The sequence below is a fragment of the Trichoplusia ni genome, chromosome 6, assembly GCF_003590095.1.
Source record: "Trichoplusia ni isolate ovarian cell line Hi5 chromosome 6, tn1, whole genome shotgun sequence".
Classification (NCBI taxonomy): Eukaryota; Metazoa; Arthropoda; class Insecta; order Lepidoptera; family Noctuidae; genus Trichoplusia; species Trichoplusia ni.
The window spans coordinates 6503851-6520713 of record NC_039483.1 but is presented as its reverse complement, the minus strand read 5'-3'; the positions used below and the strand labels follow the sequence as shown (position 1 = coordinate 6520713).

The 16863-nt window shown below is 35.6% G+C and overlaps 2 protein-coding genes across 2 annotated transcripts in view; one reads left to right on the top strand and one right to left on the bottom strand.

The window, feature by feature from the left end:
* Positions 1 to 162: 162 nt before the first annotated feature.
* On the bottom strand, positions 163 to 1813 carry LOC113494698 (pyridoxal phosphate homeostasis protein). The gene is made up of 4 exons (XM_026873121.1): positions 1609 to 1813; positions 1100 to 1457; positions 530 to 771; positions 163 to 390 (listed from the first exon to the last, which is right to left on the bottom strand). Exons 1-4 carry the CDS (start codon positions 1696 to 1698, stop codon positions 310 to 312), a joined length of 771 nt encoding a protein of 256 aa, XP_026728922.1. The 5' UTR covers positions 1699 to 1813; the 3' UTR covers positions 163 to 309.
* Positions 1814 to 2750: 937 nt separating this feature from the next.
* LOC113494697 overlaps positions 2751 to 16863 on the top strand; it is a 31595-nt gene continuing 17482 nt past the window's right edge. Inside the window, exons 1-20 of the mRNA XM_026873120.1 lie at positions 2751 to 2979; positions 3054 to 3195; positions 4308 to 4429; positions 5034 to 5251; positions 5760 to 5891; positions 6198 to 6331; positions 6728 to 6917; positions 7584 to 7735; positions 8314 to 8472; positions 8854 to 8963; positions 9238 to 9362; positions 9671 to 10491; positions 10944 to 11140; positions 11628 to 11747; positions 12297 to 12552; positions 12931 to 13105; positions 13586 to 13837; positions 14438 to 14613; positions 14944 to 15474; positions 15924 to 16084. Of these exons, the coding sequence (XP_026728921.1) occupies positions 2915 to 2979; positions 3054 to 3195; positions 4308 to 4429; positions 5034 to 5251; positions 5760 to 5891; positions 6198 to 6331; positions 6728 to 6917; positions 7584 to 7735; positions 8314 to 8472; positions 8854 to 8963; positions 9238 to 9362; positions 9671 to 10491; positions 10944 to 11140; positions 11628 to 11747; positions 12297 to 12552; positions 12931 to 13105; positions 13586 to 13837; positions 14438 to 14613; positions 14944 to 15474; positions 15924 to 16084 (4238 nt within the window). The 5' untranslated portion in view covers positions 2751 to 2914. The remainder of the gene's footprint in view (positions 2980 to 3053; positions 3196 to 4307; positions 4430 to 5033; positions 5252 to 5759; positions 5892 to 6197; positions 6332 to 6727; positions 6918 to 7583; positions 7736 to 8313; positions 8473 to 8853; positions 8964 to 9237; positions 9363 to 9670; positions 10492 to 10943; positions 11141 to 11627; positions 11748 to 12296; positions 12553 to 12930; positions 13106 to 13585; positions 13838 to 14437; positions 14614 to 14943; positions 15475 to 15923; positions 16085 to 16863) is intronic.

Here is a 16863-nt window from a genome sequence, read left to right as displayed (position 1 = left end):
AATTGTTGTTTTAGGAATACGGCATTATGATTGAACTATGAAGACTTTAAAATAATAGTACCATAATTACTGACTTACAACATTTTATAAGTCAGTAAAAACATGGATCATTTGGCATAAAGGGCAGGGCAAAAAAGTTCTTTTTTTTCTAAAAAACAACAATTTATGTTCGGAAGCCCATTTAATATTATAATCTATATCATTAAAACAATATTGTCCTTAAACTTATTTGAACTAGATTGTTCATTCTTGATAAATTATCTATTAACATTAAATAACTTGAGATAACAATTATGATCTACAGATAATTCAAGCTACATGTTTATAATTAGCTGGTCTAGCACCAAAGATAGTTGATCCAACTCGAACAGTTGTTGCTCCCAGCTCAATCTGAAAGGATGCAATTTTAGGATTAGTTTAATTTTTTTTTTTAATAAATCATAGTTTTCATATTTTTTTAATGTAAGCGATTGAAAATAACACTGGCACAAAATAAGCGTCAAGTCTTAAAAAAAGAAAACAAATTCACCGCATGTTCGAAGTCAGTAGACATCCCCATAGACAATTCAACTTCATTTATATCAAGCTTGAGATTTTCACATACTTCCTGCCTACATTTAACAAGGGTCAGAAAATCTGGGTTTGGCCCTTTAGTAGTGTCATAGTCATATTGACCAATAGTCATCAAGCCTTTGAATTCCAGATTGGGACAGTTTTCTAATACATGTCCAACTACTTTTGTTGTTTCTGATGGTTCAATGCCACTTTTTGCTGAAAAATTAATAATACTTGAAAAAAAACATGTAGTGCATAGTAAGGTAAGAAAGCAACCAATAAAGAGTTTTATTCCTATTAGCAACTTGACCGAAAATACTGTAAGTGAAATCTGACTCTAATAAAACTTTGTGAGTTTTAACTTAGAAGATTATAATAAAGAAAGATGTAATTAATCTTGACTTAATTTTATTTCATTGTGTTGTTTACAACACAATGAAATAAAATTTAGATAGGTTGAAGGCCAATCTCAACATGACTTGGGGAAAAAAGCAATAATATGTTAACTATAGCATTTCTTGATTAGAATGAATTAAAACCATACCTTCTTCAGCACTTGTATTGATCTGCACCATAACAGGTAACTTCTCTTCATTCTTCCTGTACTTAGGCCATTGTTTATTCAAATTAGTAGCCAACTTCTCAGAGTGAACAGTTTCAACCATAAACAGATTTGGTGAGCCTAATAATTTATTGATTTTATTAGTCTGCAAATGCCCAATGAAATGCCACTTTATATCTTTGCACTTTTCCAGAATGAGTGGATCAACAGCTTTTTCTGCCAGCTCGTTGACGTAGTTCTCACCGAAGTGTCTCTGACCAGCTTCATAAGCTTCAGCGATTAATGCAGCCGGCTTTATTTTTGACACAGCTACCAACCTAGGTGCAATTTGAGGCAAGTCCTGAAATAAAATGAAATACATCGTTTATGCACGACATGTTAAAGCCCAAACTTAGATGGGTAGTATAACCAATATGATACCATGAACTCATGTTTACGCACGAATAATAATTGATACATAAAAGATTTTAGTTAATAGTTTGCTAACTTACTTTGCTTCGCCTAGAGACGGCGGCTTCGATTTTCGTCAACACATTCTTTAGTCCAAGCATCACGTCGACTTGGGTCTCTGCTGATGACATAACGTGTTTATTATTACTAATGTTGTAATAAATAGTTCAACTTTCGAGATTCTCAAATATCACGTCGTGATAACCGTAGTTTGATAACAACGTAATGTCAATGTCAACGAAATATTTGGTAATGTCAGCACAATGTACAGCATAACACCATATTAAAGTCCAGAAACACAAAATATATTTTAATTTTATCTAACTTGCCTGTCGTCACTATTTTTTTATAATAAAATATTAATTCCTAGATCTGCCCAAAAAAGTGGTAGCTAATATTAGCCCTTCATCCACTTCTGACTATAATAGTTAAACTCAAAGACATTATACTCTCTCTAAGGCTGTAACGGCTTTTATTTGTTTTTTTTCTGTCAAGTAGGTGTTTTTTCGGTTTTTTTAAAGTATATGAATAATTAGATAACCAATCTGACAGTCTAAGGTTTTATTGGGCACATTGAATGTAGGTTTTTCGGTTTCTTTAGGTGTATTGCGCTGTCAGGCTTTTACAGCCATAATAATATTACTTTAAGATATAGGTGGGTTAAACCTCCTGATCTGTTGGGTTAAGTACGTCCAACTACATAATTTATAGAAACATGTTATTTTAACCATGAAATTCGTTGAACAATATTGTAAATATCTATTAGAAAGATTTGTAAAAAAACATACACCACTGACATAGCCATGCAACACCACACACACACTTACCCCACACATAAAATCCACAATGCACCCTTAACACACATACGTATGTGCATATATTGTTTTTGTTTAAATAAAGTGTAATACAACACGTTACAACCATGCCAAACTGATTGAAAATCCTTTTTTAAGGTAACATTTGGGAGAGCGAGGCATTCCCAACACAGGCATCTATGGATTACCTTCTGCGAAGCCCCGGTAACAAAATTGTAAGATTTACCTCAATAGGCCATTTTTTTATCTATAATTAATTAATAATGGCAGATATTTCTTAGTCAGTAACAAGACTTTCTTAAAGCCCTAGTATTTACGACTAGTATTAAGTTTGTACCTAAATATATTTTTGTGTGTACAGCTGACTTCAGTCTGTGACATTTCTGAACGGAAAATATACGTCAATTCGTTTCGATTGATTTTCTTCACGTTTGTTTGCGTTTTTCTTTACGAAAATTCGTTTATCAAGCAAAAAAGTGCTTTAATTATGATCGTGATATCAACGGCAAGTACTGGCTGATCCGCAGCTACCATGAACGTGTTAGAAAAAGCCGAAAAGGCTTTAGAATTCCTTAAAGCGAACGAGAGAACTGCGAAGTGAGTTTGTGCATAATTTGTCCGTTTTTGGTTGTGAGTATGTGTAGTTATTGTGATGTGTGGTTTGTTTATAGGAGTCATGAGCTGCAGGCGGCGGCAGGGACGCTTGGACGGTGTCTGGGGGCTCTAGGCAGTCGTTCAAACTGCGCCCGTCACTACGCGAACTTACTGCATTCGGCGGCCCCTACGCTCCTCTTGTTGGCCAGTAACGACAGCGTAAGTTACCTTGAATGTTTTTAGTGCATCTGCGCGAAGAATTATTCAATCATATTCAATTGGTAGTTGCGTATCATTATAGTCGAACAATGTAACGAAAGTGTTGTCGTAATATTTGTACAGAATTAATGAGTTTGTTTATGTACAATAAACTTTGAATTAATTTAATATGACTCTAATAAGAAAGCCTGGACTTTCAGAACTTATTAATCAGAGAAACAAAAGGATGTTTCTTAACATAACTCTACCTTTACTTTAACCTAAAGATTATATTATTTTCCTGTAGCAAATTATGAAATTGACAATGTAAGTAAGTGTTCAATCATAATGATATCAAGGAAATATAATTTGTACCTCCTGTAGTCCTATCTCAAAGTGATTACTATGAGTGTAGATTGTAGTGAGTACTATTCTTGCCGATGGTGTCTTAGTATTATTAATAACAGAATTATTATTCTTTATTACCTATCATAAAATGGATTAAAATGATGTAGATAAAAGATAAGAATAATAGTGTTTTCATTCACTGCGTCAATAGAATTCTAAGGCAGACTTTTCCCTGAGAAAATGTCTCATTCTCAATACTTTTTTCAACTTTACTCGTCTTTGATTAATTCAAATTCAAACTCCTAAATATAAAGGAATTTGAATTATGACCTGAAAAAGGTAGCTAGCTAGGACTGAATTTGGAAGGTGTAGGACTGGGTGTTGTAGCTCGACATGGTTGAGCCATGTTCAGCTGTGGACGAGGATAGAATTTCATGCCTTTCCTTTCCATGGGAATTATATTTTGAAATTGTGCTACTTAAATTACAAGATCTAATAATTGTTTCTAAAGCACCTTTTTAGGCCTACTGTAAATGTAAAAATGTTGATATAATTCAAGTATAACTGAGAGTAGTTGTTTGTTCAGTATTCACTAGTAATAAACAGTGAAAAAATGTATAGTTAAAATGCATCACCTTGGAATCAGCCACTAATAAAAGCCTCCACTTGTTCAAACCACTGTTTTTTATGTCTTCAAGTTACATCAAAAATACTCAATTACATTCTTATTTTCTGTTTGTCAATTATCAAAGTATGGTCATAAAATATTATATTACAATTTACAGGCGGAAATACGGTTGGTAGGCGACGAAGCATTGAACAGAGCTGTCGTCGGTGGATTCGCCTTTCACTCTCATAAAACTAGTATCGTGCTGCAGAATCAAATTGATTACACAAGGAATGCCAGGTATTTATGCATGATATTCTTTTTTATTTAAAAAGGACTGTAAATACTTTTATGCAACAATAGATATAGGTATTTACATGCATGCACGTGTTCTATACTTATACAACATGTTCTATCTATACTAAACTCTGGAGTTAGGAGAAGTGGAACATTTTTTCTTACTCCTCCTCTTTACTATTTCTGATTAATTTCGTGGCGGGTTCCAAGGCAGTTAATTGTTCCCCCTGGGACACACAGAACTTAAGTGTTTTGGTGGTTTTCGTTGGTTTCATTGTAGATCCTGGCTTACAGGAGTTGCAATGAGGGGCATGTGTGGTGGGCTAGTCCCATAAAAAAAAAACTAAACTCTGTGAACTATAATCTCTTCTCTGCCACCAATTGCCGTTGTATTTTTTCACGTAAGAAAAGAGCCACAAAATATAGTGGTCTCTGTCTCATACAATGTGTATGTATACTTTTCTCTCCAACAATTTTATCTACTTTCTGAACCGCAAACTTACAATGGCTCGTCCGTAGGAGCTTGATAGGACTCCTCGCCAGTATGTGCAGCTCTCTATGTAGTCCATGCTTTTTAATACAATGATACAATAATCCGTTTTCACAGATGGATCCGTGCCGCCCTCTCCCGCATCTGTCTCGGCGACTGCTGGCTCCGGCCCGGCGTCGGCAAGATCCGCACGCAGGCGCAGACTCTGTTCCCCAAACTCAGTCAGATAGTCAGGCAGACAAGCGAGATACAACTCATAGTGGAAGCTTTGGAGAATAATCTGCCGAGGATATTGACTGCTTTGGCGGAGTATACTACGGATGAGGAAATTTCAGGTAAATTGCTGGTTTAAAAATTGTCTTGCATACATACAAGGTCCATTTTATATTGTATTGAAAGGGATTTGAGTTTTATGTTAATAGTGTTATGGTTTGAAATAAACCTTATTTGTGTTATATTTGCGATAACCAATAATTGTAAATTTTATCAAATCTTCATTACTTTATTAAGACACCCAGTTAAGACAAAGTAAAAAACAATCTCATAATTTATTTTTTATCATGATTATTCCATAAATGTGCATATTCCATAGCTTTCAGATTTTTTTTATTAACATCTACCACAATATTAAATTTAATCCTTATATAGCGGGGAGTTTCACAAACACATGCACAAATACACTCAGACTCAGGACAAGCATTCGTGGATCGCACAAATACTTGTACTATGCGAGGATCGTACTCGCGACACGTTCCCAGTATATTGTTGCTTGGTGACCTATACCACTGGGCTACCCGTGCATTCAAACTTAGAGAGTTATAGCTATAGCTTGTATGTTTCCAGAGCTATCGAAAGCGTTGCTCTGTCACGTGGAGACCACAGACCCGGCCGTGAGGCGCGGGATAGCGTCGTGCGTCGCACATCTCTGCTCACACAGAGAACCGCTACTCACTAATATATTGTCAACGGTTTTTGGTAAGTAGATGTTTCTGTATACACCATAATATACCTAAAAAAACACTCGCGACTTTGAGGATTCTGTACATACAGACTATAAAAGCATTAGAGCCTTATTAATGGGGATCTGTTTTTATCTTTTGGGTACGGAACCCTTATAATGAATATCAAATAAAAAAAGCTTCTTCCACCTCGTTTTCATGATAACTGCATTACGTTTAGGATGATCAAACGCTTTTCAACCTTACTACTAAAACAATAAGGTTCAAAGTTCGAAATTCTGAAGTATACTGGGCACTATTTTATTATTAGTTTTCTTTACAGAAAAGCTATGGCCGCCGACACAAGACTCGACAGTGGTGATGGGATGGTTTTGTGTTATAAAAGCCATCTTTCAAATCAACGATATTACGAAGTTTTCCGAAAACGATTTGTTTGGTGTTCAAGATTACTTAGAGGTTTGTGGTGAAGTTGCTTCTTTTGTTTTGTTATAAGGAGATAGTTATTGGTAAGAGTTGTTTTTAAGTACCTACGAGCAACAATAGGAGTATTTTGTTGTCCGCTTCTGCAAAAGTGTTTATTCTAGTGTCTGTCTATCTTTACGCGTCTGATGAGAAATCTCTACGGCATTAAGTTCAGAGCTTTTTCATGTTTTCAATGGATAAATTACTATGCCCAACAATCGGAACAAACAACGACTTTTTCTGTGAGATAGATTCAGTGAAAAAATGTTGTGATATTTTTTTCTAACACATATATTATTTAATTCATTCACGCTCTAGTTACATAACAATACCATAGAATACAAAAAAGGCTGGTATTATTTATTTCAAATTGTCTTTTTTTCTTTTCAGTTATACCACATATGCATCCACTACATCGAACAAACTAAGGAACACAACGTCCAGAACGCGATAATGGAGTGTTTCACCGTCATATTGTCACTTGCGTCCGGACAGTACAAGACGGCGTTGTTGGACAGACACCCGAGACACGTCAGCCTTGATAACACACAGACCAAGAAAGGACATCGACGGAATATCAGTAAGTATTCAAGTGGAACTTCAAGTCATGTCTCATACATTACATGAATTTAATCAAGGGTTAAAATGCCATCTTGTCTCATACTAAGCTAAGCTTGTATGATGAATTCTAGGCAATTGATAAACATAGTTATATATTTTTGAATATATACATATTAGAGAACAATTACACCCGGATACAGAAAATATGATCTTGGTCATCACACAAATATTTGTTTTGGGTGGGGATCGAACCCTTAACCTCCGGTATATCAGTCAGGGCCACTAAACAATACCACTTACGCATAGTAAATGCGCTCAATACGCGTGAGTAAACCATGCGAAAGTTTCTATAAAACATACTGGTTATTTATCGCGATTGCAAGAGTGGTCGGACCCAACCGCAATCCCTATTTAAATTAAATGACGCAATCCCGAAATACGCGTGTGTAAACCGTTGTAACATTAAAGTTTCTATAAAAAAAAAAGTCGTGATGTCAAGACCAACCGGAATCCTTAAAGAACTAAACTATTCGTTCGCTTTTTATTCATCGAGATTGCAAGAGTGGTTTCTGATCCAATCTGAATCCTTATTGCCCTAAACTATTCGCCCGATTTATACTCGTAACTACACCCTTGTATAATTTCAATATTCATCATAAACTCATTAATTTTCCTTATCACCCAGGTACATCTAGTATAATATCATCTCGCTACGCTCCCAGCCCGCAGTCGGAAGCCCGCGACCCTCTCGAGCTGTCGTTTTCAGGAGCGTTACAACTCGGCAGTCTGTTACAGTTCAATACGCCTAGTTTGAGTGTTGAAGATCTTACTATACAGGTAATATTGTAATGATTGTGAACTTTTAAGTAAGGTTTTTGGTATTTTTTGAAATAGATTTAAGAGTTTTATTTATACGCCCTGGATGTAATGGAGTGGTGTTAGCATTAAGCAGTTAGCAAAAAGGATCTAGTCACAATAATCTAGATTCAGGAGAAGCATTCGTCAATCACACAAATGCTTGTAAACCGCGGGGATCCAACTTTTTAAGTTAGCAGTTTAGTTTTAGCACTAACTTACCAATACCTTTAGATGTCTTATTAGGTGTTGTAAGTTTTGTAACAACTCAACTTTAGTTTATTAATATGTTGGGATATCAAACCGGGACTTAAGATTTTACACTTATGGTGATATTGGTTTAGAATAACAAGCCTTAGTAATGTTTATCACACTTTTAAAAATCGTCATCAAATTCCAACCAAAAGTTGTCAGGTAAACAACGTTATAGCGATAAGACCACCAATAGTGTGCACCTTTTAGCTATTAATCTTTGCTAAATTCTATACTATTTATTACAAATAGCAATAAAGAATATTCTACCTTTCTATTTCAACTAAAATTTCTCTTGTAATCCTCAGACCCCAGACTCACCGGCAAGCGACACAGAAATAGAGATCCCTAACTCTGAACAGCTATCAAAAGACCTCTCGGAGAAGTTGCAAGAGATCGAGGAGACGGAACCCAAAGAGGCCGATCAAGTTGATACTGTTCACGTAGTGCCTGAAAGTGGGGTGAAGGTTAGTGTAGGATATTGTGCTTTATGTGTATGGGAATAAGGTTGAGTTTCATACCTTTGATAATCCTGCCCTCTTCCTCTCTCCAAAATTTTTGCTTGCCCATATTGATCTTTAACTGTTATTTTTTTGTACCATCTCTGTAATATATGGAATGCAATAAATAATTGAGTATTGAGTATAGTTTTTACTTACTTAAGTGTTGATTTGGTAATTGTCTTATGTAAAATGACGTGTCTTTTTTCATGACTTAAATTTTGTATTCGGCCAAAAATATGCATTATTCGGTTGAATACCGAATAGAAACCTAATATTTACGACATCACGACTATTGCGAGTGTATTGAGAGCCTCTCATCCTCTAATAACATATTGTAAATTCTAGGTAAACATTGGATCGTCAACAGATGACGATGTTCCACTCAAATACTGTGCAAGGTTGCTCACATTCAAGTTTCTTTTGACTGGAAACAAAGGCGGTGTTATACCGGATAGGTGGGTACTTTATATAATCTTAATTAATATACTGAAACATCATTATATACTGTATCTGTTTATGGAAACTGGCCTTTTGGTTTAGTGGTTCTGACTGCAGTAATGGTGGTCGAAAATTGTATGCGCAAACCAGGTTTTTTTTTCGTGTGATGAGCAAGTACCATTTTTTATTCGACCCCAATACTGTTTAAATACTTCATACATGCGATTATATTACATAAACATTTTTAGTCATAAAATTTATTTGTTATTGAAATTTGTTCTTTATTTCTAGGATGATAAGAGTTTCGTTAAAGTCGTCAGCGTTAAACTGTCTGACGGAAGTTGTTCGCTTGTACCCTCAAGCGATGACGTTGTTTTTGGACAAAGATGCAGATGCGAAAAATCATAATACATCTGGTAAGGACCATACATAAGTACTACTTAGAGAAAATTTAAAAGTATACATAGTATATATAATTTTTTTTTCTCAGGAAAGTAATTAAATAAAAACGATTGTTATTTTTTACCTAAATACTTTATTCCTTTAGTACTTATGTACCGGCGGGACTGTCCAAAACAATTACCGCGACTCCGGTACATAAAGCGCTAAGATGGAAACATGGGTGGGTTTTTGTCAGTAACAACTTTGACACTTGAGAATTTCCCATCCTGTAATAAAATCTATGATACCTCGACGCTTTCCAATACCTAGTCTTACATTTCAGGCTCATCAGAAAACACAGATTCCAACCACGAACACATAAACGACTTTATTCTAGAAAGGAACGTTTGCTACCAAGATTCCCTCACAGACTCCTTGAGCCAAGACCTCCTCAACCGCAGCATAGACAGCCAACTGACCACACAGTCCCACCAAATATCGAAAAAGGACAGCAAATCTGAAAAATCTGAGAGCACAGAACAAAAAAGCTCTAAAGACGTCCAGAGCAATATTCTAGATAGCAAAATATTCCCCAAAAATGATCTACTGGCAAGCGCTACTACTGATAGTACCAACCCTAATATGACTAATAGTAATTTCACGATGAATTCGAATATGACAGGGAGCAACGATCCCCTATCAACTGGCTATCCGATGTCTAGTAGTGGGGATGTTTTATCCTCAAGTATAGATCTAGACATGAAATTCGATCATTTCGGTGAATCGACAACAAATCTAGACCATCTAGACGCTTTGAGAGACTTTGAAAGAAAAGAGGAAAGGGCTAAGAAACCTCTGAAACGAACTGACGAAGTGCAGTCGAAAGAGGTCGTTGAAATAAGTCAGAATTCGGAAGATGAGGTCAAGAATTTGGATAGTCTTGAGAACTTTGAGTTTCAACATTTGAGTGATGTTTTTGGATTGTTAGAAGGTCATAATGACCCGCAGATAAGGGGGTTGGTGAGGGTCTGTATTGGGAGTTATTTGGTCGCGGCTTTAGATTTGTCTCATGGTGACTATAATAGATGGAGGAGTTATAGTGCTTTGTCTAAAGATGTTTCTGAGTTCATTAGTATGGATAAGCTGATAAGCATTGTTTTAAAGGTAAGGTTTTTAATGTATTAGATAGTGATTTTGTTATGAACATTTTAATATCCTCAAAGGATTCCTGAATATTTACATCCAAGTCATAGTTAAAAAAATATATTTCTTAAACAGAGCCCAGATCTCGTAAAATTTTTGTTACAGGCTTTTTCCATAGAGCCTGTGAAATAAGTGCTATTCTATTAAAATACTGTTACATTCATTTTATTAGAAATCTTCATATCATGTAATACATTTTACTTTTAAACTATGCTAATCTAAATAAGCATAATGATTAAATTATTACGGACAATGATTTTTTTCAACATACCATACTAAAACAATATCTTCTTTTTATAACCCAGTTTTTGTATCTATCCCACTTTCTGCCACTACCTACTGGGCAAAGGCCCCAAATATCTTTCACGATTATCTATCTTAACCTTTTTTACGTTTCCCTATCATCTTTACAGGGTCTCTCAGATGAAATCCACTCAACAGTGAATCACACTCTGTCGTCTCTCACCACGTTATCAACCGCTCTCTGCAACAGTTCACATTGGGCACTGTTCATAGACGTACTGAATGCTCTAGTCAACGTAGAGGCGAACAACTATTGGCTGTGCAGAGTTAATCTCTGTAAGCTTTATGAGAGACTGCCTTATCAGAAGTAAGTGGTTTTTATTATTTCTTGGTATATTTTATTTTAGCTTTCTTCACTTATTTCGGTTGTATAGTGTTTTTTACTGTTTTCCTTCTATTACTAAGTGGTGAAGGGTGGACGACGCGGTGTACTGTCGAGTATAACGTTAATGTCAATAAAGTGCCTCTTAACCTATTTTGAATAAAGGACTTTGATTTTACATAGTTATTGAATCGTATAAAATCAAAGTCTTTTATTCTGATACCTCATAATTGATACCACAAAAGTCGTATATAAGATGAATGCATTATTTTTGTTGATAACTTTTCTTTTTTCTTCTGTCTTTTCATTTCGGTGAAATGGTGTATCTAAAAGCGACATTTATAGAATATATATGAATCGAAAAAAATGAAAAAAATGTATTTCAATTTGAAAATTTATTTAAATACTCAGAAAAAATCGTGCTCAAATGTGTACAAATGTGATAAAAACCCTTAATTTTATTCAATTTCAGGCTATACATGTTATACCCCAAGTACTACGTGAAAAGTAAATTAATAATGGACACGCTTGTTCGATTGCTCGCCGATCAAGATCAAAAAGTAAGAAACGCCGCTGCCCAGGCCATAGCCAAGTAAGTGATACTTAGGTGTTGATTTTTCTCTACATTTTAGACCTTAAGGCCAAATAATAATAAGTTCTGTTATACTATTTACCGTTTTGATTAAATGGATAACTTAATGGAAGAGACCCGGTCAGTTTTAGAGGCTTCCATTGGAACTCGAGTCTTGTGGAGGGCTTTAAATTTTAATACTACAGGACATAAACCTTGTGGTTGACTGAAACGTAGAACCCCTTACGTATGCTCAAGCTAGAAAGATTATTCTCTTACAGTGGAATCAAAGCTGATCATAATAATATGTAGGCTATAATAATCTCGTATAGCCTAGCGACTGACGTCACCACGCCTAAAGCACAGAGTGGGACGCGGGATCGATCCCCTAGTAGGACAAGCGTTTGTGTGATCAACGAATGCTTGTCAAGAATCTGGGTGCCTTTATGCGTGTGCATGCAGTGACTTGAATGTTTGCGAAAACCCCCGCGACACATTAATTAAATTCCTTAATGCGGGAATCATTTTTTAGAAAACTCATCAAGAAATATATAATATTTCCCTCCACAGCATAATAAAAACTATACACCCATCGAAACACAAATCTCCAACAACAATAATCTCAGAAATAGCCAAGAATCAAAGCAGTAGTTTCACTTTCGACCGTAACGGCCTAGCTTTAGACCTGGTCAGGAACATATACTTCTACAGTGATATACCGTCGCAATTGAAGGACGGTGAGCAGTTGGACTGCTGTGATTGTCTGAGGATGACAGTCGGGAATCTTATGGGGAGGTTGATGGCGTCGAATTGTAAATTTTATTCGGTGAGTGGATTTTTTGTTTTGTTCTTTAAAGGTAGGGTGTATGATGATAGTTTAAGTGGTATGTTTAAGTGCCATTTTTTTTGTTGATTGTATTAACAGTATTTTAAAGCGTTATAAATGAAGTCGGGAATCTACTTTAGACCTAGCTTAACAGTGTCACTTACGGATTTAGGTAAAATTAATATCAATGCCTTTTGGAATTGCATTTTGAAGTAGAAGCCGTTTATTATTAAATCTTTTGCTGTCTATGTAAGTTTAAGATTTAAAGTTGTGACACATCGATAAATCCAGTATTTTAAACGTTTTCAAGTTGTATCTTTAGCAAAAAGATAAGTTCTAGTCAAATATTTGTCTCTTCAAACTTGTCTACCATTTCAGCAAGGTCTTCTAGAAGCATTACAAGCTGTTTGCAGGCGGTGGTCGCCATGGAAACACATGGAAGCGTACTCCGACCAGGGCATACTGAGCTACTGCCTCGATAGCTTGGACTATTGTAACGGGACTGTTGTAGCGAGGACTATCCTGATGGAGCTGTGTTCGTTAATATATCCTGGTAAGCGGCTTAAGAACTATCTAAGATTTACCAATATTGGAGTTATTAGAGAAAAATATTGATCTATACAAATTCACCAATTCTTCTAACTTTCCGATTGTTGTCGTATCCAAAACTTGGTAATTGTATATTTAATTATGCTGTGATTGGTTGTTGCACTCAATTGATTAGTGTTTGACATCTGATTTTTCTACTTAATCTTCTTCTTATCGATTGTCTTGTAGTTATCGCTGTTTTTGCAAACATGAATATAAGATGATACTGTTTTTTTTTTAAGAAATTTTAATGTCTTTCTGGTTCTTCTCCATAGGAATGACATTTTGGAACCGTTCACCTAGAGTCATTAATGCTAATAAAAAAGTTAAAAGTGCGTAATAAAAGCTTTTGATCTCGATTTTGTAGCAGTTCGGGCAGATGTTATATGCCTCACGACAGCACTCTGATTTTCTCTATTCTCACTTTTATATGTTTTTTTTACAGTTGAAATTCACAATATAATGCGACACAAAACATCAAACAGAGAAATATTCGAACGCGACACACAAAATATTAAAGACAAATGGCAACACTTAGACAGTGAGAGGGTTGCCAACCTAGCAGAGAAATTTTTACAAGTGACCCTGAAGATGTTAAATGTATTAGTCCATTTGATAGAGGAAGTTAATCCTAATATACATTTGAATAAGGGTGGTATTGCTTTACCAGGCAGTCCGGTTAGGAGGAAAACGCAAGGTAATATTAAAGAATAATATTTTTTTGTAAGTCTGTCTTTTAGGTTTCCTATTTACTATCTGCTGTAAAAAAAACACTGCTTATAGACTTTGACAATGAACATAATGTAACATTGAGTCTTTAAAGTACTTTTTTTGAGAACTTCAGTTCTCAAAAAAACTTCTGTTATCAATTATCTCTGTATCCAACGCCAAAATTAGTCAAGTCAAACATCAACTAATTTTCGTTCGACTTTGTAGCAAACTATTTAAAAATTCGCAAAAATGTATGTCTTTTTTTCTTACCTGGGAAACGCGATACCCCTTAGACCTAACACAGACTAGGTTGACACACTTTCTAGCTTCTGACTACTCGTTACCACTGTAATAATGTAATATTAATAATGTATAAATAACAGCCGGGACCCACAATTTCTCGTGCCTTCTATTCGAGAGTATAGAGAGAGTAGTCGAGTAGAGTTCCTTTGTGTTTACAAAGGAGCTCGTTATGACATAGCGTAAAGCGTGGCCTAACCTGTGCTAGGTCAACTTATGCAATTGCAGCTTAACCACGAGCTATATTGTATAAGTCAATAAAGTTATGTGTTACCTCTACATCCAGATTCGATGCCCCGAAGACCAAGCAATCCGACAGAGGTGGATGAGAAGGTGCTACTCCGCAAGAAACCCTCAACGCCGGCGTCCAGTCTGAAGGCTAACTTCGCGGGCCACTTCTTTAACGAGCCTTTTTATATGCGCTTCTATGAGAGTTTGAGGGCTACGTATTCTAATCATAAGGTATGTAGAAAAATTTTATATTTTTAACCGACTATAAAGGGAGGAGGTTGTCAACTTGACGGGATGAACGATTTTGTTGTTTTTTTTTATTTAATGTGAAATCATTGTCATTTTGTCCTATAAAAATATCAAGAGTGCCTTAGTAGATTTTAATTGAAGTCGGTCTTATGTTTTACGAACCTATATTTAGTCTATATGGAATAGAAATTGAGTTTTTTTAGTATATCTTTTGTTGAACATTGCAGCATGGAAATCTTCGTGATATCTCTTTGTTTTACACAACTTATTTTAAATAATATTAAAGTTAAGCTTAAAACTTTTCCTTAACAGATAAACCTGGATCCAAAAAGCAGTATATTCCACACATTCCTATCAACAGTCCTGAATTCCCTCTCCATACAACTAGAATTAGCAACAGAAAGAGAACTAGGAAACGTTACAGAAGAAATTCTTTACTACCTCAAAGTAATCATGCCTTTATGCCCAGATGTAACTGTGTATTGTATCACACAACTCCTAAAATGCCTATTCGGGACCAACATGGTGAATCAATACTCAGATTTCATGAGTATTTTGGACAAAAAAGACGAAAGTCAGAAAACAAGTTTTTACCAAGACGTGATGATGGTTAACTCTTTAAGTGTACCTCAAGAAGATTCTAGAAGGAGTTCTGTCTGTTCGAATGCTAGTCAGAAACTGTCTTTAGATAGTAAGAATCCAAGGATGGTGGCTGAGAGGCAGTTGTTGATGACGATGGAGAACTTTGCTAAGAATAAGTCGGATCGGAAATGGAGTACGAATAAACGGGAGTTGGAGAGATATATCAGATTGTTTGAACCGGTTGTTATACAGGCGTTGAAGGTTGGTGTATTTCTTAAATACTTGTCTGTTTTTGAAGTATTTATTTATTAGTATCTGAGTTAATACACCGGCAGTTGGTCTCGGATGTGGTTTTTTAACATACTGTTGATCAATTTTCAAGTGTTTCATTACCGTTTTTGAAAAAAAAAATAACAATACTGTAATCAAACTTGTAGTTTGTACTAAAAGATGAAAAGAATATTGTTAAATGAAAGAGGCAACTTGTATTAGAGGCATTTTAGAGGCAAATTCATAAGGTTTATTTTCCTAATCCATTACTTACATTTGCCTTTCGTAATAATGATAAACTGAAATGATGACAGATAATCTGAAATATTGTGCTCTTGAGATATTTCTCAAGACCAAACACATAGTTATTTTAGGAAATTACTAAAATTTAATCTTAGCCTTAACACTTAGTTATAGTCTGCGATCCTATAACATTTCAGAGCTACACAATGCAGAACGACATTCCACTGCAATGCGAAGTCCTAAACCTTCTGAACCAGCTTCTAACGTTAAGGGTTAACTACTGCATGCTGGACAGCGATCAGATCTTCATCGGGTTTCTAATGAAACAACTGGATTTAGTTGAACAGCATGAGATACCGTAAGTTGCGATTTTGATCGATTTGTGATCAGCTGTAGATAGTAGAAAAGTTCTGTAAAAAAGTCTTAGAAGAATAGGCAGGAATAGAATGGATGGGTAGAATGGCGCAAATTAAGGGAGGCTTAGGCCCAGCAGTGGGCAAAAATCAACCTCTAGTGACTTGATTTGAAAAAAGATTTTTCACAGAAACTGCTTATATTTTCTTTAGGAATTAAATAAGAGGTTTTATTTAAGAGAAAAAGAGGAGCTCGTGGCTAAGCTATAACCGCGTAAGTGATTCGATCACAGGTTAAGCTATGCTTGACGCGGTTGGTCCGTAGATGGGTGACCATCTTTGTCATAACGAGTTCCTCCGTGTTTCGGAAGGCACGTTAAATTGTGGGTCCCGGCTGTTATTCCTACATCTTTGACAGTCGTTACAGGTAGTCAGAAGCTTGAAAAAGTCTGACAGCCAGTCTAACCAAGGGGTATCGTGTTGCCCAGGTAACTGGGTTGAGGAGGTCAGATAGGCAGTCGCTCCTTGTAAAACACAGGTACTTAGCTGAAACCAGTTGGACTGGTAGCCGACCCCAACATAGTTGGGAAAAGGTTAGGCCAATGATGATTTAAGAGAAAAAGACAGGTGTTGTATTTTTATTTATTTATTTTTATTTATTTAATTCGTGTACAACACCATCTTTACAGGTAAATACCCAATGCGACAATGTTGGCATACATATTAAAAATAGACAATAGAACAGAAACTGAAAATTAAGAACAAATTATACACCTTTGAAAAT